This window comes from Acipenser ruthenus, chromosome 27 (genome assembly GCF_902713425.1).
Source record: "Acipenser ruthenus chromosome 27, fAciRut3.2 maternal haplotype, whole genome shotgun sequence".
Classification (NCBI taxonomy): Eukaryota; Metazoa; Chordata; class Actinopteri; order Acipenseriformes; family Acipenseridae; genus Acipenser; species Acipenser ruthenus.
This window is the reverse complement of record NC_081215.1, coordinates 19,804,243-19,826,773: the sequence shown is the minus strand read 5'-3', so window position 1 is coordinate 19,826,773 and position 22,531 is coordinate 19,804,243. Positions and strand designations below refer to the sequence as shown.

The 22,531-nt window shown below is 41.8% G+C and overlaps 1 protein-coding gene across 12 annotated transcripts in view; it reads right to left on the bottom strand.

Moving 5' to 3' along the window:
• Window positions 1–22,531, bottom strand: part of LOC117432189 (transcription factor SOX-6-like) — a 182,245-nt gene that overhangs the window by 120,586 nt on the left and 39,128 nt on the right. For 7 of the 12 annotated variants that reach the window (XM_059001812.1, XM_059001813.1, XM_059001810.1 and 4 more), the window contains one exon: window positions 12,664–12,714. The exons of 4 other annotated variants lie outside the window; for them this stretch is intronic. In XM_059001812.1, coding sequence (XP_058857795.1) covers window positions 12,664–12,698 — 35 coding nt within the window. In that variant the 5' untranslated portion in view covers window positions 12,699–12,714. Of the gene's footprint in view, window positions 1–12,663; window positions 12,715–13,594; window positions 13,613–22,531 lie in introns of those variants that run through there. One more of the 12 variants, XM_059001814.1, reaches the window with a different exon arrangement.

Genomic DNA, 22,531 nt, shown 5'->3' with positions numbered 1-22,531 from the left:
GCCGATGGCGGAGCCGCCTCGGCGCTCCTTGTTTGAGTCGCCTTCAGCCCAGTCCAGTCAGTCCAGGATGCTTCCGGCATTCCCGGACTTTATTAAGGAGGTACAGTCCACCTGGGGGGCTCCGGCCTCTGCCCCGGCGACTTCTCGCAAGGCCTCGGCCTTTAACATGCAAGGGGCAAGTGAGGCTGGGTTGGCGTCCTTCCCACCTGTGGACGCTGCGTTCGCCGCGTTGGTGAAGACGCCAACACTATCGGGGCTGACGAAAGATCCTGCATGCCCCAATAAGCAGTGCAGGACCACTGAGGTACACCTCAAGAAGGGGTACGCTGCGGCCACAGAGGCGGTCAAGCTCTCTAATGTGGCCAGCTTGCTGACGGTCTACCAAGCAGCATTAATTAAAGACCTGCCTGAGTGCCCTTCGGCGGCCCTCAGAAGCGAGTTGGGGACCGTCAGTCAACTGCTGGTGAAGCTGGCCCAGCTCAACGCGCGGGCTCAGGGCAGGAGCATCGCGTCTCTGGTGGTGGCCAGAAGGCAGCTCTGGCTCTCGCAGGCGAGAGTGCAGGAACCTGATAAGGCCCCGTTGCTGGATGCCCCAATTACACCGGGACACACATTTGGTCCAGCGGTGGAGGAGATGCTGCAACGCTCCGCCAAGGCGCGGGAGGCGTCACAGCAGATGGCGAAAATGTGGCCAAAACCGTCGTTCCAGCCGAAGCGGCCTCAGGAACATCAGTGGCGCAGGGCACCACCACAGCACCAGCCACGGCCAGGGGGGACTAAGACCTCTCCCTCAAGCACAGCAGCGCGCGGTCAACCTCCTTTTTCAAGACCGCAGCGCGGAGGGTGGCGCCCTAGAGGTGGTGCCAAGCCACGCCCTCGGGGCTCTGGCCAGGCCCCTCGCGAACGAGCCCAGCCCAAACAGCCCTGAGAACACCAGGCAGCTGTTAACCCTCCCCTACACTGTCTCCCAGCTCCAGTTCTGGCAACAATGCACCAACGACATCTGGGTGCACAAAACTATATCCACCGGGTACACCCTTCAGTTCCAGTTAAAACCTCCCCCCTTTCGGGGGGTGGTCGTAACTGCAGTGAAGGACTCGGTTCAGTCCTCAGCTCTGAATGTGGAAATACAAGCATTGCTCAGCAAGCGTGCCATTCAACAAGTAGACCCTGCTCTGATCGACCAGGGGTTCTATTCCAAATACTTCCTGGTGCCCAAGAAGGACGGCGGGCTCCGTCCTATTTTAGATCTGCGAGTACTGAACAAATACCTGCAGGTGTTATCGTTCAGGATGCTTACGCACAGGCACATCATCCAGTCAGTCCGACACGGCGACTGGTTCACCACCGTGGACCTGACAGATGCGTACTTTCACGTTCCCATCTGCCCGGGTCACAGGAAGTATCTGCGTTTCGCATTCCAGAGCAGGGTATACGAGTTTTGTGTCCTTCCGTTCGGCCTGTCACTAGCTCCTCGAACCTTTTCGAAATGTATGGATGCCATTCTAGCTCCCTTGCGGGCTCAAGGTGTCCGACTGCTGAATTATCTGGACGACTGGCTCGTCTGCGCGCAGTCAAAGGAGCAGGTGGCACAGCACACAGTGATGGTTACAGACCATCTTCGGCGGCTAGGTCTGAAGATCAATTCAGAAAAGAGCCGCCTAGTGCCGAGCCAACAGACCGAGTTCTTGGGTCTGCATCTGGACTCAGTGTCCATGGAAGCGACCCTGTCGACACAAAGAGTTGCCTCAATAGAGCGGTGTCTTTCCCTATTCAGGTTGAGACAAACAGTCAGCATGGAGCTGTGTCAGCGCATGCTGGGGTTGATGGCTGCCGCCTCACAAGCCCTTCCTTTGGGCTTACTACACCAGAGACCTCTGCAGGCCTGGTTCAATGCCTTCGCGTTGCATCCGCGGAGAGACAAACACCGCAGGCTAAGGGTATCCCGAGCCTGCTGGGAAGCGCTACGCTGGTGGAGAGTTCCGTCAAACCTCCGCCAAGGCGTACGCTTGGGTCCCATTTTCAGAAGGCAGGTCATCACGACCGACGCTTCCAACCACGGTTGGGGAGCAGTCTGGAACGGGACAGGGACCCGTGGAGTGTGGTCAGGACCCTGGAGGTCAGCCCACATCAACGCTCTGGAGCTCAGAGCGGTGGACCTCGCCCTCCGGCACTTCTTGCCAGTGCTTCTAGACAAGCACGTGTTAGTGCGGTCAGACAACACCACAGTAGTGGCGTATATCAATCGCCAGGGCGGATTGCGGTCCCCCAGTCTTCACCAGATGGTAACGCGGCTGTTGCTCTGGGCTCAACCGCGTTTAGCCTCTCTGCGTGCAGTTCATCTGCCGGGCAGAGTCAATTACGCAGCGGATCTCCTGTCCAGAGGAGGTCCTCTTGCGGGCGAATGGCGTCTCCACCCTCAAGTGGTGGAGCGCATCTGGGAATGGTTCGGCACAGCGCAGGTCGATCTCTTCGCTTCGCGAGAGACCACGCACTGTCCTCTATGGTTCTCGGTGAAGGACCTCGACAGCCCCCTGGGGGTGGATGCACTGGCTCACGAATGGCCGCCAGGGCTCCTGTATGCCTTTCCACCGATTCCGATGCTCCCCGCCTTCTTGGAGAAGGTCAGGGTAGAGCGAGCGACAGTGATTCTGATCGCTCCTCGGTGGCCTCGGAGAATATGGTTCCCGAGTCTAGTGCAGTTACTGCACGGTCGCCCGAGGGAACTCCCTTTGCGAGCGGACTTGTTGTCCCAAGCTCAAGGACAGCTTTGGCATCCGAACCCCAAACTCATGCAGTTGTGGGCTTGGCCCCTGAGCGGGAGCGCCTGTCAGCCTTAGGGCTTTCGACTGCAGTTATATCGACCATCCAGAGTGCGAGAGCGCCCTCTACTAGGTCGCAGTATGCGTATAAGTGGCAGCTGTTTCAGAGTTGGTGTCTGGCTGAGAGCCACGACCCAGTCTCCTGTCCTATGGCAGTAATATTGCAGTTTCTACAGAAACTGCTGGATGAAGGGAAATCTCCTTCTACACTTAAAGTGTATTTAGCCGCCATTTCGGTTTGTCATGTACGCATTGACGGGTTATCACCTGGTTGCCATTTTTTGGCATCTCAGTTTCTGAAAGGTGCAAGACGCTTGCGGCCTCCAAGAACGACCAGTTTACCGTCGTGGAGCCTTGATGTGGTGCTAGAAGCCCTTACCAAGGCACCGTTTGAGCCTCTCCACAGCGTGGATATGAAGCTCATATCTATTAAGACAGCTTTTTTGCTGGCTGTGGTATCAGCAAAACGCGTGAGCGAGTTACATGCACTTTCAGTGCATCCTTCTTGTACTCGTTTTGCAGGAGACGGTTCTAAGGTCTCCATGCGCCCTAATCCGGCCTTTTTACCAAAGGTTATATCCCCGTTCCACATGAACCAGTCAGTCGAGTTGATGGCGTTCCATCCTCCTCCTTTTTCTTCCCCAGAGGAAGAGCGGTTACACATGCTCTGCCCCGTGAGGGCATTGAGGTGTTATATGGACCGTACAAAGACTGTGAGGCAGACAGAACAGTTGTTCATATGCCATGGTTCTAGATCTTTGGGTCAGCCGCTGTCTAAACAGCGCCTTTCCCACTGGATAGTGGATGCTATTAAATTAGCGTATGAATCTGCAGGCCTTCCACCACCAGGGCAGTTGAAGGCGCATTCTACCAGGGGTATGGCGACATCCTGGGCCCTCTTTCGAGGGGTGCCGGTGTCTGATATTTGCGCGGCAGCCAGTTGGGCTACGCCGCATACTTTCATGAGGTTTTACAGGTTAAATGTACTGGATTCCTCTGCTCCACTGTTTGGAGCATCTGTTTTACACTCTACGACGCCTCAGGATGCGGACGTATAGAGTGGTTGATAGCATGGTGTTGACTGTTCCACCTTTAAGACAGGTGTCATTACGAGCATAGACGCTGAGGCGCAGCTCCGCATATGCCTAGATGTTCTGCCTACGCAGTTGCGTTATGACGTAAGTCTGTCCTACTGCCGAGAATCCTCCCTCGCGACGGCTTGGGTACACTGTTCCCATACCTTGATGGTTATTTTCGACTTGAAAGGGAACGATAGGTTGCGGATGCAACCCCGGTTCCCTGAAAGAGAAAATAACCATCAAGCCGCGTGGTCGCTTCAGAAGCCTTCACGGCCTGAAGAGCAAAAGAGGAAGTGAGTCTCTGCGCGCTGCGTATAGTAAGCTCCCAAGGGGGCGGGCTTACGTGGCAGCTCGCGCAGAGGCCTATCGGCAGCTTTGCTATAAAAGCTCAGCCAATCGCTACTGCCTGACGGCAATATCCCATACCTTGATGGTTATTTTCTCTTTCAGGGAACCGGGGTTGCATCCGCAACCTATCGTTAGCAAACATTGTATAATTGTGTCATGCCAAGAAAGGGCCTATTGCACATATATAATTTGAATTCCATGCTTATTACCTCTTGCTGTGTTATCTGTATTATTTAAAACAATGTCTAGTTTGAAAAGGGAAAAACACATTTTACTAAATTATTAAACAACATGAAAGTATAATGCTTGCAGATGGCCTGCAATTACAACAGAAATGCCAGCTTGTTTTAGTCTAAATGTTTTATGAAACACTTTGAAGACCAAAAGACAGAATGTTAAAATGTGACCTCTAAACAAAACATTGACCTTAAAATGAGCACATTACTATCCATATTGGACTGATGGTCCACCACACTAATGTCGATTTAGTATCAATTCAATAATCAGCTTTTCAGTATGTGGCCTATTTCTAAATCATAAGATGTGTTACTGCAGGAATCCCAAAGTCCAAGATGTCTTTTATGAAATAAACTCAGGAGTAGACAGGTCTATGCAACCATCATTGATCGCATAAAAGAATCAATGAGTTGCCAGAGCAATGAACGATCCTTTTATCACAAAGGCATTTTACTGAAATGGGTTGTCTGAATGAAACATACCATAGTAGAAACATAAACACCCTCATACAAAAAAAAGTAACCTAAATACTGCATACTAAAAGTTTATAATTGTACTCTACATGGGAGAATACATGGGAGTTATGGCACAAAATTACACTGTAAGCAAAGATCCAGATTCATATCTGCATTTTAGCACAGCTTTAATGCTTTGTTTCCATTCATAAAAACTATCTTAAATAATATCATTTGTTTGACAGTATCAGGAAACGAACATAGTACCACCAAGTTATTAATACCTTATTTTAACGCATTTAGTAATATATCATTGTATTATTAATAGAATGGGTATGGTACCAGTTCAAATGATCCCTCTAATATTTGACTTCTTCCTGCTATTGCTTACAGGCTGGTTGCACACTCGATTTTACAGAATAACAGATTGTAGATAATCTCATATCAGAATTTTCTTCTAGATGTAAAACATGCAAATAAGATAAGCATTTCAGAAACATAAACCCTGCAGTAATGCGTTTCCCAACAAATCCAGCTTATGGTGGTTTGGCTAAGAATCTTACAGTGGAGTGTTTTTATCCTGTATTCAGATTAAAAGGTTGTTCTCGTAGAAAGTATTTAAACTGTAAGGGTCATTGAAAATAGATTACTGGAAGGTATATAATATTACCAAATATATAAATGATTTTTTTTTTTTATTTTTTTAGGGTTGATACAGCCAAGTGTTTGAATCTTGTGAATCCCACCCCTGCTTCAGGAAAATGACAAAATCTATTTGCTGAATATACGCTCCTATGAGTAAGTTTGGCTGAGCAATGCCACAGAACAATGAAATAAAGCAGGTCAGAACATGCCCCTGTAGTGTTTAATGTAATCCCCCTTTAGTGACTGTAATTGACTAATGATGTGCACTGGCCTTCTCATTATAACTATCTGGCTTGTAAGATACAGTTCGAGTTAATGCACTGTGAATATCACACCCAGAGTCAACTTGTCACTAGATCTCTAGCAATCTGAATATTCAGTAACTCCTATAATTACACATGCTGTACAATTCATCAGCTTCTATCTGATTGCCGTGCAGAATCATAGTGCAGCGAGCTCTGATTCCTAGAGGGCAGAAGTCTTAATCTCAAAGCCAGCATCATTGCTGGCACTAACTGAAACCTAAATAGAAAGACTCGGCTCAGATGGAGAACATAAGGCTGAATGCAAAGGGAGTGCTGTATAGGAGCTGGGGTTAACGTAGAGTGGCAGATAGTCTGACCTTGGAAGCTGCCTGTTCTTTGCTCTCCAGTGCTAAAATACCGTACCAGGGGGTATCACACATTACTGGTTAACACCACACCCTGGGGTATTCCAGATTGCAGTTTACTATGACCCAGAGTACAAATATAAAATGCTTTAAAATAACGCTAGTAAAGATATTGCTATTCTGTACATTCCGCATCGGGGGTCTCGTGGTGTAAGGGATGACCAGACATGCATTAAATTCATGAATAGCCAAACACTGACAGAATTTCTCTAGTTTCTCTCTTTCCATTCTACTAGCTACTGATTGCAAATGTCCTTACACTTCAAGGCTAACCTCAAGTACTTACAAAAAAAAATAAGGATGATTTAACTGCTGTATCTGTGTTATATAGGATTACAGTTCAAGAGGACTATCTATGCCTGTACAGGGCGATTGCCCTGCACGTGTGTAAATTTAGTGTTGGTGTAATTTGTATGGGGAAATGGGTTTATTGTGTATCGTTTTGGAGTTGATTTGTTTGATTGAATTATTGTTTAGACGGGTGCTCGATTGATACTTGCTGCCTGCTAGGCTTGGTTGAGGGGAAGGGCAGCAAGTGATTGGCTGTGCTGGACCTCAATCAGCAGGTGGGCGGGTCTTGACCGAGTGTCCGTTAGTTTAAAAACATCCACGGGAGATGGCTCGGGGCGACTGCAACGCCATGCCAGAGGGGAGCGGAGTATACTCGGGAGGAGAGGGTCCGCTCTGCAGGAACGACAGCTAAGCAACCCTGAGACTGCAGACGGTGCTTGTGAAGGCAATGCCTAGCCAAAGCCATATGAAGCAGCAGGAGTCGATGTATGAATACCGGCTCATCAGTAGCTTAGTTTAGGGGATAGTGATCCCATGTGATGTGTAGCGAGGGTTACGTAGTGTAGCCGGTTCCTGGAGCGGGACACCTCGTTTTATAAGGCTAGTGCTTGCCCTGTGTGGCACCTTTTATTTGTAGTTTTTGTACTGTGTTTTATTTTGTATTTTTGTACAGCTTGCTGTATGTGTCCTCTGTGCGTTACCATGGCTGGTAACATCACATGACCATCTTTATTTACTTTCTGTTTATTATTAATAAATCCTGCGCGCCTGTGCCGGCGTTTCAACTCCACTCCCAATGTCTCTCTGTATTGCTTGAACTGCGGTAACCCACACACGTGACATAAGATCCTGTCACAATGCCAATAGAAAAAAGAAATATAGTAAAATTGCCTGTTAAATTATCCTAATGCTCAGTTTCCATTATATTACTCCCCTCCTTTTATAGCAACATCTAGCTCAGTACTTTTCTCGTAGCTGGATTAATATTCAACCTTCAACAGCAGTTAATTAGTAATGCCAAATTCATTAACCTGTATTGCTGTAACAGTGGCCTAAACCATAAATTAGTCTAGGGTGAACAGGCATATTTTACATGCAATAGGAAACAGAAAATGTCGGGAGAAACACACAGATCATAACTTTGTGATGCTTTTCTACTGTGTTGTGAGTTGTCATCATTATTGTTACTAATTAAGTAGAACAAGCTATGTGCATGCATGCATGTGTTACAGTGTAGGAGTACAAAACATTTTTGATTACAAGCATCAAATTATTTACAGTGTAAGGCCGAAGCTGTCTCCAGATGTCTTATCAGAACTGAGAATAAGTGCCAGAAAGAAATACAAAAATATTGCAGCAACCTGTATTCTCCAGGGTAGCTTCTGCTTAGGAAAAAACTGTGAACTTGGTTTCTACAATACAGGAATTATTCCAAACAATATCTGATGGGCAGTTTTTACAGCAGTAAAAACTTTGTAGAAAAAAAAAAAAAACTTTTGGGAATGTTTCACTTGTTTATCTGGAACCAGAAAATAAGTAATGCATATACTGGTAAGTGTTCTCTTTTTTTCCGGATTTAATTGGCTAAGCTACAGGTATTTGGTTCAGTGGCTGGCTTGATGGTCGGTAACAAATAATACAACAAAACATACTTGGTATTGTTACTCGAGACAACAACCTTTGCTGCCCTTGGATTACGCCATGACCTTTCATCTCTCTTATCATCCGTTGTCTCTCCTAACAACTGACACTACAGAGCCCATTAGGTTGAATTCCATTAAAAAGGGCCCTGTCCTTGCAGAACAAAAACTATTTCTTACACCAAGGTGGTGGAGAAACACAAGTTCATTGTTCCCTCGCAGATGGAAGTTGGGGTTACTACGGCAACAGCTCTAATCCCTCTTTTAAACCACCTTTTTCACATTTCGAGTCTATCAAGTGCTACCTTTTAACTCATGAGCTAGAAAGCTGGTTGTGGAGCCCGATGCCTTAATTAGCTATGATTTTAGCCATATCGACAACATGATGAGCTAATCCAAATTTGCCAAATAATGACATACCTCCAGCAACTATTCCTCCTCCTGAGGCCTAGTCTAAGAATAACAATAATGAGACCATTATTAAGAGCGGGCATTAAAATGCTCCGCTGCCACTAAACAGAGAACATAATTGTTCTGGTGTTGTCCACAATCAACAACCTATTGTTGCAGACTTGAAAAATAAAGGGCTGGAGAATGGATGCCATAATGAGTGGTCTGTGCTGGCTTCCAGGCACCGTGTAGTGTTGTCTGCAGTTAAAATCCTTGATAAAGTGCTGATTTGTTGAAAACAGTGTGGAAGAGGACAACTGTCTTGCTTTTATAAAAAATCCTCCTGAATCACCAAGCCTCAGAACACACTTACTGAAGGCCATTCAGTTCTGAGAGGCTGTAACCACATAAAGATACTGTTTTTACATCTTCTTCAACACTGGAGTGGTGTGGCACAGTGAGATAAGCTTAACACAGCCTTAGAACACGCAAAAAAAAAAAAAAAGATCAAACAGTTGTCTCCTGCATGGCTAAAATCACACACACTCAAAAGTTGAAAAAGATCAGGGAAGAAAATAGCTGGCGAATAAATCTCCCAGCACTGACTGACAACAGCGCTGGGAGAGTTTTTATTTTCTCTCATCAAAGCAAAACACTCTGCAAATGGGAAAGCAATGTATATGAAAAACAAATAGTTAAAATGTTTATTAGCAATGCCAGTATCTCAAAACATCCAACATCTAAATTAAACATCTAAAATAATTGCTTTATCCACTACTATATTATTATTTTATTTGTTAAAATAAATGGGGCATTTATTTGAAAGCTTGGTTTCTCTACCAAGAAAAAGGTCTTCATGTTCAATAATTCAGTGTCTCTAAGAGGAAAAGAACACCCATTTACATCTTGCACACTGTAGTGCAATTAACTACTTAATATAACATACTGTATTCATCTGGCTGTAATACATTACATCTAGATGAGTCTTTAGTTTTTGGATTAACCCAATCTGAATGTGCGTTTAAAGTATTATATCTAACTCCTGTTAGCAAGGCCTTGGAGAAAAGATACACTGTACCTTTTACACTTGAATTTACTACTGTGTGCACAGGATAACAGAGAAGAAAAAGAAGGAATGCTAAGTGGGCCCCTTTGCCTAGTCAAACCACTGTGTGCTTCATTTATCTTCATCTTGTTAGACTAAATTAATTAACAATCTCACTGTTACACACTTTCTCTTTTCATTACATCAAATAATGGTAGAGATGTGGGAGGAGGTCCTCTCCATTGGGATTAACTGAGGGCTGTCAGAGCAATGGGTTTCCTTTATGAACGATTTTGACGTATATACCGACAAACAACTAGGTTCATTTTTTTAATTAACACCGCTAATATATTAAATGCTGTACTAGTTGAAACATTTTTTTTTCTTGTAACCAGCTGTTGCAATATTTCTCCTGTTATTGTAGTGTATAGTGTTTGTTGTACCTGACATCTGTCATATTTGAGAAAGAAACCAAACCTAGTCTTCTCTATCTCTGCTCATTTGCAATATATATTTTTAAAATATAGGATAGCAGGTCAAAGACCCATTCTCTTATGAGAGGGACTGTATGTTGTATGCATAGTCAACAGACTACACAGCAAACACTACAAACACATATTTTTATTTATTTTTTTAAATCTGAAAATATACATATCTGAACAAGTCCTTTCCATTTTTAAAATATTGTATCATTTACAGTATTTCTTGAAAAAAATGCATTGACTTATTGACTTACTATTACACAAAAACAGATAAAACTATATCAGCAGATTTAAACATGTGATTGAGTTGCTGTCATACTTTCGAATAATTCCACCGAGACACATCCTCCTTTGACCTACTTAAGTTACTTGATAAAATATGTGGTTGTGTTTAAGGGCTTAAACAAGTTCCCTTTTCAATCCCTAAAAGACAAAAAGCACTGGCCAAGCAAAAGGGCAAAAGCAAAGCATAGCCTTGCTTTAATCTTAGCTGGATTGTCTGGTGCTCCCTTCTCCAATCTCAGCCTTGTGCGTGATATCCTTCTACTGGCGATTCTCATTTAATTAAAACAGACATTGAAAGAAGGGATGTGGATTAGGACTGTAATGATGCATTTACTTAGATTAATCGGAGCCTGTTTTGGAGTAATGGCTTAAACAAAGAACAAAAAGAAATTGTTATGAAACAGCTTTTTTTTTTTTTTTTTTATCCAAGCCAAAGGTCACATTGTGACGTTTTAAATGTTGTCGGCCACTGTTACGCTAAAACAGAAATCATCGGGGAAACAAAGGCAGTTTTCATTATACAGCCATTAAAGCCACAAAATACATTTTTTTAAACAGGTTGCTCAGCTTTTAGAACCCTCTAATTAGCATGTGGTGCATTACTGTGAGGAGGAAAAAAAGGCTAAAGGAAATGCTAATGACCTGCTGCCAGGTGACCATGCAGCTCCCTGCGCTAAATTAAAAACCTTTGAAATATGCAGCCTATAGCTGCTCGCGTAGGTAAAGCATTTACAGCACATTATAGAGATGAACATTAGTGCATGAAAGGCATTGTTTGTGTACACAACAGTTGCCATAGGAATACACTGCTGTTAAATAAGAACAGCGCTTCTTTCACTGTACCTGGCACCTGCTTGCAGAATGCTTCTTTACAAAAAACATTCCTTCTTTTCATTACAGCGACTACGCTGAGAGTTGTTTCATGTGTTTGAGTCTAACGTCAATACCATGATGTTTCTCAGCACATCTTCATCAAAAGGCAAAGACCTTTCTGCTTTTCATTTATCACAAATTGAAAGCAATGTAACCCTAGTATTTTTGTTTCTACTCTAATCATTACAGGTAAACCACTCCAACTGGGATGAAACATTAAGAATACCATTTTTCATATAGCAGAGCAGACAGTGAAGTCATACATTGCAATTCTGACATGGCGAAAGGACCTTCACAATAGTTTTCCTCTTGTTGTTTTTTCCAGCACAATGGCTATAGTTAGCTCGATGTGAAAATGCCAACTGAATCAAAACTTTACAACCTACTTAATCTTCAAAACACAGAGCTATTAGACGGGTCAAGATAACCAGTCTTGAGTAATCTTCAAAAGAAACTTACATAACTCTTTTCCAACTCTCTAAATTAAAAATGCCAGGTTTATGTGTCCAGCTATTCAATTTTAAGCTTTGGACCTTTTCTTCTTGTAATAAAATATCTTGCTAACAAGGCACTACTTAGCTGTGCCGCTTTTGGGATCTCATTTTTAGATCTGAGAACCAGGAAAGCACATCAAATATTTTTACTGGTCTCAAAATAAATGTGTTTATTTAAAACCTTGCCTATTAGGATTCAACATTTAGATTGTTAACCATACTACATAGGGAATTCAGCAAGCCATATATATATATATATATATATAAAGATATATGCTGGTTTAAATATCACAAGTATTGTTTAAGAACAAATCTTTTAACCTACTTTTCTACTTTTCACCTGTAACCGTATGCCTCCCACAGTAATTTTATTTTATTTCAGTTAAGTCTGCATAAGTTAGGAAGGAATTAATGCACATTTAATCAAATAAATTACCTTCATACATAGATGCAATCAATTTGAAAGCAGCAATAGTATCAAAGCAAATGCATTAGGTTTAGTTACGTTTGGCTGACACTAGCTTAAAATGAAGATACAGTTTCTTTAAATGAGATTCCACTAATTACAGGACAACACGAAGCCCTGTTTGAGGTTGCTCAGACTAGGAATGGTAGGTAATTTCATTAACTGGTATTTATTTCCACAGAGTAATGACAGCATGGATACTTCATTACAAAAAGTACCGCCACAGGACGTGTTTGCTCAATTTGTTGAGTTTTTTACACAGCAAGAATAAATACACACAATGCCTAAGAACAGCTTTTCATGAAGCTCAAATCATTTGTGTTCTGAAATGTGTCATTGCAGAGCCCTTAGTTTCGTTCTGAGTGTCCCCATATTTGCATACTTGAATCTGATCTTCCAGGTGATTACTGTTGCACAATAACAACAAAAAAATGAACTAACCTCAGTATAAAGCTGCTACGAAGAAAGCTCTCCATTTCAGGATTTGGGGTTCTGTGGCAGGAGAAATACATACAAAATAACATTAACTATTAACTTATGCACAAGCAATAAATATTGGTGGTAAAAGTGTTTAAACACCCCTAAACCTTCCCCTCCCCTGGATCATACAAATATACCCCTTCCATAAAGCACTATCTATTTGCATGCAGAACTTCCCAACACCCGCCTGATGAAACGCTTGTGCTAAACAAATGCCTCCTCCCACTCCTGTCTCTCCAGCAGCCGTGGGGGTCCAGCTGCAGAGCATGTGTGGCCAGGCTTCTGTGGCTCCTGGAAGCCTGGCCACAAAATGCCCTGTACCAGCCTGCCACAGCTCCTGGGGGAGGGGCACCCATGAGCACCACATGTGCTATTATGTCATTTCTCTTTTTTACAGGTCTTCACAAATTTGCACATTGAGATAAAAGGCTTCTTGAGATGCAATGCTATAATACTATCAGATGACTCGGTAAATACATTTATAGAAGTGCAATTAATTTGTGCCTGCGAGAATTGCAACGTCTAAACTTTGAGTATAGTTCAAGTGCTATTATCACATAGTGCAGTTACTACACTTATTTTGACAGTGTAAACAGTGTAACTAAATTTTAAATTAAAAGTTTAAGAAACCATTCTGTAATTAATACTGTAGTTACACCGCACCAAACATGTCTGCTAAAAATGTTTTTTTATAAAAGCTTTAATATCAAGTTACTGGAACATTTACAAGGAAATACTAACTTTTAAACTGTGAAATGTAGTCTGGCACCATGATGCACAATAAACCACTTTTTTTCTGAAATGTATTTTTCAATTTATAATTCCTGCAGACATGAAATGACACAATTCACAAATCTTGCAAACAAAAAATATTTTCTTATTTTTTACTCACTGTTCTGTCTTTATGTGGCTCTGCTATGCAACTGTGACTTTTAAGACCAAACCTCAGAAAGATGGGACAAATAGACTTGTTAGCCCAAGGACATCACGTCTTTCAGAAGTGTAGCACTTCGCAGGGCATCGGGCATTAAAGGCCCAATGGCTGTAACTGAGACTTTTCACACAGTCAGGTAGCTGAGTCTAGGTCAGTCCACAACATGTCCCATTCAGATAAGAAGGGTATTTCAGTGACAATGCGAGAAAACAACAGTATGAACTGCACAAAGCTATCGAACCGTATCTCCTCAGCCCTAAGAGCAGGCAAGATGCTGTCTCTCAGTTTTTATTACTGTAGCTCAGCTTCTGCCTTGGCAACATTCGAACAAAAACAAAATGCTATTTCAGTCTCACACAACAAACAAACAAACACATATAGGAACAACTGCTGTGTTTCTTAAGCTCTAGATGAATATACATGGTAAACGGTTTGCATATTAATAATGTGAGATGTTTTTCTTCTCATGAGAAAAAGAACTGTATCTTTAATCAGACTGGAGTTTAAAGTGCATTATCACAACAATTTAGGTTTTTTTTTATGCAAAATCTCATAAAAGCATCAAGCATCAAGAAAATAGATGGTTATACAATGTAAACGTCCAAGATTTATAAATAAAGATGCACTGTTTCTATTTAACAATTCACAAAGATGAAACAACACTAAAAGGATTTTGTTTTATTATTTTCTGTTGTTTTTTTTTGGCTTTGATTTTCCAGATGTTTCAACAAAATATTCAAGGTTAGTACCACTAGTGCCTACTGCCTATTTTTCTTTTCAGAGCACATGTTAGGAGAAACATCACTGAAGAGGTTCATAATACACCAAATACAGTGATGGAAAAAGAAACAAAGAGTATTCCATTAAAGAAGTCACTCAATGCTTTACCTACAAAGATGCAGGGAGACTTTTTAAACTCCATTACGTAAGCTAAAGAAGCAGCGAAATGTATTAGAACGATGGAGATAGCTGAAATAATCTTGAAAGAAAACCAAGCTGGATGTGGTCTGGTTTCCCTTTCAATCCCCTTGTTTCAGCCCGCCTACTCGGCGCGCTTGGTCACCCGCCTGGCATGGTGAATGCGTTTCTCCCATAGCTGAATTGCTGTGTGTGTAAGCCTCTATTTTTCCTATTACTGCCTTTGCAGTTAAAAAAATAAATAAAAAAAGCAGTACACTTTTCTTCCTGTCTAACACACCGCAGCTCCTTGAGCCTGTGCTCCACTCCGACATACGCTACGCGCTGCCCAGTTGTGTGACTGCATGCGGTCCAGAACCAGGTTATCGCCGCGCTGCACCATGCGCTCCCCTATACTGCTCTCCCGATTGCCTACCGCAGCCACTCGAGCCTGTGTATCCACCCCGGTGTATGCTATGCGCTACCCCGGGTTGTGTTGACTACACACGGTTAAGGCTAGGCGTCTCTCAGTACTTCGGCACCCTCGGTGCTTAGACGCTCCATGCCTCGGTGCTTAACACCACAGCATGTCAATAACACTGAGCTGAGCCCGCCTGCACCGGTGGTTGCCCCGGATGTTACAGAACCGTATATCAGCATTGCTGAGGAGGACCATGATGTGATCGCGGCCTCATGGGAAGGTGGCTCCTTCCTTCAGAAGCAGCCCCTACCTCCCCTGACCATTCCTTTGGACCAGCAGTTGAGGAATTGCTGCAGCGCTCTCAGTGAGAACATAAGGTGTCTCGGCAGGTAGCCTCAATGCTCCCCTCCTGTACTCTGGTACGGGAGAGAACGAGACATTGGCATCCGCCGTACTCACCAGGCTGTCCGGCCGGGCGAATGGTGGACCGTAAGGACGCGTATTCCACGTCCCTATTCGTTCAGAGCACAGGAAGTATCTCCGCTTCGTCTTTCAGGGGAGCGTCTTCAAGTTTTCCGTGCTGCCATTTGGCCTCTGCTTAGCACCCCGCACGTTTTCAAAGGCAAGTCTCTCACCTGAGCGAAGGCGTAAGGATGGGAGTGATACACAACCGTCAATTGGTGACGACAAATGCATCCAACCACCAATCGCAAGGTCGCATCGGTCGCCCTCACGGGTTCGATGCAAAAAGAGAAATGGCTTCCGTGGAATGACGGTTTTAACCCATCGGTAGGCGGAACCAAGGATGTCATCCAGGAAGGGGCCTATCGGCAGCGCCGGTATAGAAAGCTCAGCGAATACCTACCAATAGGCAGGCATATCCCCTATGTAATGTTTTGGTGGTTGTCTTCTCTTTCAGGAAACCAGGGTTACAGTAAGGAACCTAGCGTTCTCAATTAAGGAAAATCTGACTAACCCTCTGTTCTATTTGCTCATTCTCAAAGTCCCAGTCTAAATATTGGAGAATGGATTTTAGTTCTTAGGCCACATTTCAAGGGTAACGGAGGCTGTGTGGTCCAGTGGTTAAAGAAACGGAGGCTGTGTGGTCCAGTGGTTAAAGAAAAGGGCTTGTAACCAGGAGGTCCCCGGTTCAAATCCCATCTCAGCCACTGACTCATTGTGTGACCCTGAGCAAGTCACTTAACCTCTTTGTGCTCCGTCTTTCAGGTGAGACGTTGTTGTAAGTGACTCTGCAGCTGATGCATAGTTCACACACCCTAGTCTCTGTAAGTCGCCTTGGATAAAGGCGTCTGCTAAATAAACAAATAATGAAATGAAAAAGTGTTTTATTTTTATTTAATTTTGAAGACTGTTCAACATTAAAGTATAGTACAAGCCTTCTATGAATTAGTCATAGCCAGCAGAGGCTCTGTTCAACCCACTTTCCGACCATCTGCAACAAATGCGCTCTATTAAAACAGAACCATATGGAAAACAAGCTTGCAATTAACACAGCTTCTGTACATTCCTCTAATACAGCCCAGATTTTAAACTTTCAGCGAAACTGACTGCTGAATTACTTCCATGCTGCTGTCATTTAGGCCTTGGCAACCCTTGTTTATTCTAACCCTCAGTCCACATCAAATAAAGAGAACAGTATTACATAAGAAATCTGCTCTATGAGCCTTTTATAGGTCAATATATTAGAACAGGAGATGTTTATTTATGGCTCAGAAGGCAAAAATACATTGCAATGTCAATAGGAATTCATTGATGCAAACACTGGGCATAAAGGGATTCTTGTAATCACTTGTCCATTGCAATCTTTGATTTGTTGTACTGTGTAACTCTAAACAGCACATATACATGACTTGGACTGGATGGACTTCCAACACAAAAGGGTCTCCTCCTTCATTCGCATGCAAACAGATCTATGACAGATTATCCGTGTGCCGTATGGTGTCCTAAACTGCTTAACTGCTCTTTACAATCATTTGATTTGTTCCAATGTGTTTGTCTAAAGTCACAGCAGAGTCAGTTTGATCATCCTTTCCAGTTGCTTGAATGTGAAGCTTGCTGCATGCTGATATTGAATTCAATGGAATGGTATTTGTGGGCAGATTTTAGCAATTTATTAGGTGTTTTGTGTGTCCATAATAGTGCTCTGGAGCGTGTATTTGTTACATTGATGAGCGAAGGTGTTTCTATGTCAAGAATGTTTAAGAAACAAAATAATATAACGTGCACTTATTTTTCAGAATATTAATTAGACTATTTGACTCTTTGCAGCTATGGCCAAACGTTTTGCATCGTCCTATAGAATTAACTGCTGAATTATGTCACATTAACATATTGGATTACATACTGTTTTCTAGTTTTCCATATACTTAACGAAGAACGGACCAAAAAAATATGACAATTTTGAAATCTAACATGAAATACTGTACTAAAACATAAACGTTTTATTTTTTTTAAATTATGTCTCAATCCTAAAATTCTGGGTGATGCAAAACTTTTGGCCAGAGCTGTAAGTTCACTCTTTTTGCCATATATGAATGCCTCATTTCAACCATTGCAAAAGTTCCACCCATCTAACATCCGTCTAAGTTCTTCCACATTACAACAATGACTGGGATTGTTCCTTTACTTGGGCCAAACAAAAGTGATGAAACCTGGAGAAAGTGGAGCACAGAGATGTGACACAAAAAAGTAGCTATATGTCTATGCCTCATTTATGACTTAACTCCACCCATTGAATATAATGCGGTGGTCCTCTTAAAGGAGCACAGCAACATGCAGTAGAACACTCTGTTCTGAATTCAAAAGACACACAGCAAATTCATTATGGGGTTATAGCTCTGATCTAAAGAGGGCTTTGTGGGATGTATGTTTCTTTCAACTAAAGGCTCCAAAACGTAGTTTAAGAATGATAGAAATAATTTATGAATTACCCTAAACCAAAAAAAGGTACTGATCTGTTTTCAATGTACATTTTTGCTATAAATCATTTTGATTGTGATATAATATTACAGGGTGTATGAGTAAGATGTGACCACCCTGTGGTTGCAGAAAACTGGATTTTCTTTTATATAGCTAAAAAATAGCTAAAAAAAAAAAAAATGGGAAGCTTTGCTAAATACATACGTTCTTTATGGACTAAGCTTTAGGAATCCGGCCACTGATGTGACAAATCTATCTCCAGGGTTAGCATATCAATTTGAAAGATTAATTGAGGACATTAAAGTGAGTTTTCATTCAAATCCAATAGAGCTTTAAAACAGGGAGCACATCCCGCATTAACTACCAATGCACTTGGCCCCGTCTGATCTCTCGATTCCCTTGTTGCACAGCGATTACATTTCTTTTTGAACCTAAACCAAGCTACTAGTGTAATTGCCTTGTCATTCAGAAAATATGTCATATAGGAACAACTGTGGTGTCTTAATTTCAGACAATTAATTAATCAATAATTCCATGAGGTTTGAATTTATAGTGGGATTTTGCATTCCGTGTTGCATCTCTGGTGCTGGATAAAACCCAAGTACTGAAACCTATTAAAAAAAATATACGAGACATGATTTTTCATTAAGAATGTTTGTTAAATTGGATCAGTAAAGCTGAGAGGCCAAGCAAGCCAGTATGTTCAGTCATATAAAGTAGTTTTGTATGAATGCGCCAATAATCCTGTTTGAAAGTAAAAAAAAAAAAAAAAAAAGCCTTGTTGGAAACAACTAGTTATATGAAACTTTGTGATAAACAGATGGAAACCCTATTTTAACCTGTTAGCTTTCATATTCCCGTTGGCGCCTATTTGCTTAAATATTTGCTTACCCATCAAGTATTTATGACACTGCATTCAATTCTATTTGAGTTGTACCCTATTTTTTTATTTGGCACTTTGGAAATGGATGGGGGTAAAGTTGTGGAGAAGGAACCTGTAGCACCCTTTAGACTTGATCCTAGCATTTGGACTGCCACTTAGATAAGAGTATTACTGGCAGGAATCGCCCTGTACATCTGTAATGAGCATCAGCTTACACAAATCTAACCACACCTATATCATTCCATCAATGAATTAAGACTAGTCTCTTAAGGAGACTTGAGAATCACATCCTTGAAATTGGACATAAACCCTTAATCACAGAGGTATGTGAGATTGCACTGCAATCACCTCATAATGATTGTCCCCATAGTTGTACTGCTGCAAACATTTTCATTTGGAATTGTCGATGACAGTCTTTAATTAAATTAGCATTCAAAACCTTTCAGCTCCACATGGCGAGGTGTAAAAGTGGTTTGGCAGGAGAGAGAAAAAAGTCATTGCACAGCCTCGTCTTATTGATAAATACAGCTCCATATCACACACAGCCTATTTTCAAACTTCCACCTTGCGAGACAGGCAAACAAAACCTCAATGAAGGCCACGCAGATATTCTAACAGAGCTTCCCCCCCCCCAGCTAAGCTGCCAAATAAGTAGTGAATTAATTTGTGTAAAGCACTCCAACATTAGAAAGGTGTGTTGAAAGGTGTCTGCTCATGTTTCAAATTAAACGCACTGCTGGTCAGCATTAGCACCTCAGCAATGAACGGCAGCCGTTTGCCTATAACACTTCAGGGGCTGGGAAAAGCGGATTTGCCGTTCACACTGGAATAATTAGAACATGTCAAGAAGAATTAATTTCCTCATTTTTCAAAAGGATACACAGAAATTACCATGTTATTATATGACAGGGTCCCTGGGAGAATTGTATTAAATTTAATTTCTAGCGCAGCCCACACAACAAATTAAAGTCATAAATAAGATGGAAAGAAGCGGGGCGCGGAGCATATGTTTATGGCAATGAGTGAAGCCAAGGGACCAGAAACAACTATCTTCATTTCATTTTATTTAAATCAGCCAGACACTGTGTGTCTGAATGACAGCGCTGGCTAATGGGGCTGAGATTAGAGGCTCCCTGATATTAGGAAACAGATACAGCCACTTAGTTGGTAAGCAAGGGGTCCCCCCCCCCCACTCCCGTCCACCCCCCGCCCGCTGCCCCAGTCCCCCCTTGTTCTGCGGGAAACAGCTGATCAGAACTTTTTTTTTTTCATGAACATATTTCTCCAAGAAACTTACAAAATGACCAGATTGGACACCTGTGATCCTCATTTGGCACAATAAATCAACCAATAACTGATCTGTAAAATTGGTGGTGAGATTAAATTAGAGATGAGCTAGGCAGCTGTGATCCAGCGCCACTCTAGATCAGTTTCCTTATTATTTAAATCAAAGTTAATCCAGGCCAAAGACAATTCTCTACAGATAAACTAAACAAAAAAAGGGAATACATAAATCATTGCGCATCTCGGAATATAAGGCACATTCCGAAACGTATACAGGTTATTAATGAGGAATTACATTTTTTGCATGGCACACCATCAAGGCCTGAACATGCACAATGTTTCAGTGCAGCAGGTGTTAACAACAACTCTGTATTGAGCAAAAACATACCCATTAAAACATACTGGTCAAAATGTTGTGAAAACTACATTCCAGTAGTAATTGTAATTGTAACTCTGTACATCTTATCATCACGAGTTGTCCCATTCCGATACATTTGAGTTTAACTGTATTTAATTCACTGATCAAGCACTAATATATTTGCATAATTTATTAAAGTATATTCAATAGTTCAATAATATAACCTGTCAGACAAGGAAACAGTATTGCCTCTGACATGCCTAATTGCAAAATGCTTCATGTTTTATTTCAGCACGACTATGGGTGATACTTTCACTTTATGCTGTGTAGTAATTTCATGGCTGATAGGAATAAACTGCCTTTAATAGGTCTGGGGTATTATTAAGTTTACCAGAGAAGATAAACAAATGCACAGATTGCAAAAATGACTGTGTATAGACTGAAGTCACCCCGCATTTGCTCATGATCACTGTATCTGATATGCTGATATTTTGAAATTGCACGGTTGATACTGTAAAGGCAACCATTGAAAATAGTAACAAATATACAGAAAACATTATGGTTTTCAAACTAGTACCTGTTTAGTCAAAATTTTATGAAGGACAAACATTAAAAGTGTTGTATTGGGTAGTATACAGTACATGGCACAATTAGCAATTGGGCACCTTGAAATTAGCAAAAAATATTGGCATGCTAATAATAAGTGTATCTTCCAAATTGTCCAAAGCTGTGGCAACAAGGGAAGCTTTCACAAAAGTTTCTGGTATTACTGTGTTTAGTGGATTTATACAGAAAGTATTCAGTTTTATTTTCGGAAATATAAATAAAAATTAATTTGAACTAAAATGGATATAAAAAAAAAGTACATCTTCTCTTTAGGCATTCTCTTAAGCGTGTTAGCTCATTACAATCCAAAGCAGAAAAAAAATGAAGTTTTTTAAACTCTGTCTAGCTGTCATTAGTGTAAGCACTCCCTTGGTTACAACACACTTTAAATAATTTGTGAATCAATTAACTGGCTACTCTCTACATAACACAGATTTCACACTCCCAGGTCCAGTGCATTATCAGGCTGGCAAGATTCATAACATTTTGGGAGAAAAGTTCATGGTTGAAATCATTGATTCATTTAACAGGACTTTTAGTTATGCATTACTTTCCACAGCTCGCAAAGTGAGGTGATTAATTAGACATTTCTCTGCCTTTACCACTACTGCTGTTAGGTGAAGGAAAGTTTCTTTTTTGCCTGTGCAGCATGAAAGAAAGGAATGTAGTCAAGTATAAACATTTTGTTTTATTCTGAAGAAAATGAAATAAAGAACCATTAAATACATGATAAATAAGAGGGGCATCACATGCAAGCTGTATACCAGGCTGCCTAAGGTCATTGAAAGATCAGGTTTCATGTTTTACATTTGTAACTGGACAAGTGAAACCTGAGAATCGTTATATAAAGTATGTTGAAAGAGAGTTTCTTAATGATCTGAGTAGCAGGTTCAGCACACTGTTTTTTATTCTATTCTTGTCCTCGCAGCTTTAATGGACATCAGCCCTTCTTTAGCTAGGCATCCTGGGTTTCAGGTAGCATTTCTCTTTTTATTGTAAATATAGAGGAAACGTGATGCAAAAGTGAGGAGAGACATCACCATCAAGGGTCAGACACCTGAGTTGGTTCTGAATTTTTCTCACCAGTTACCAAAGCAAAAGCATAACTGTTTATCCTGCTCAAAAATCAACAGATGCTAAAGCATCATCGGCTATGCCAGAGACTGGCTAGTTCTCTCTAATGTTTGTAAGCACTTTGCTCATTGAAATACGCAGATGTCGATGATGTGGTTTTCTTCTCGCATCACAAAAATGTAGTCAGCCAAGTGGCAATCTGTAAATCTTTATGAAAATATAAAATAAAAATGTGCAATGATTGGCATGGCTATGAAATAGGACATTAATGCAGCCCCCTAGCTACTGTGAGTCTGTCATTGGTTGGCTATGGGAGTGCCTGCTCCTACCTGCAATTCAAACTCTGCCAGTAGTGGCCACTGTGGAGCAACACAAAGAGGACAACCTCTCACTGTACCCATTTTAATTACCGTTTTTGGATTTTAATTGGTT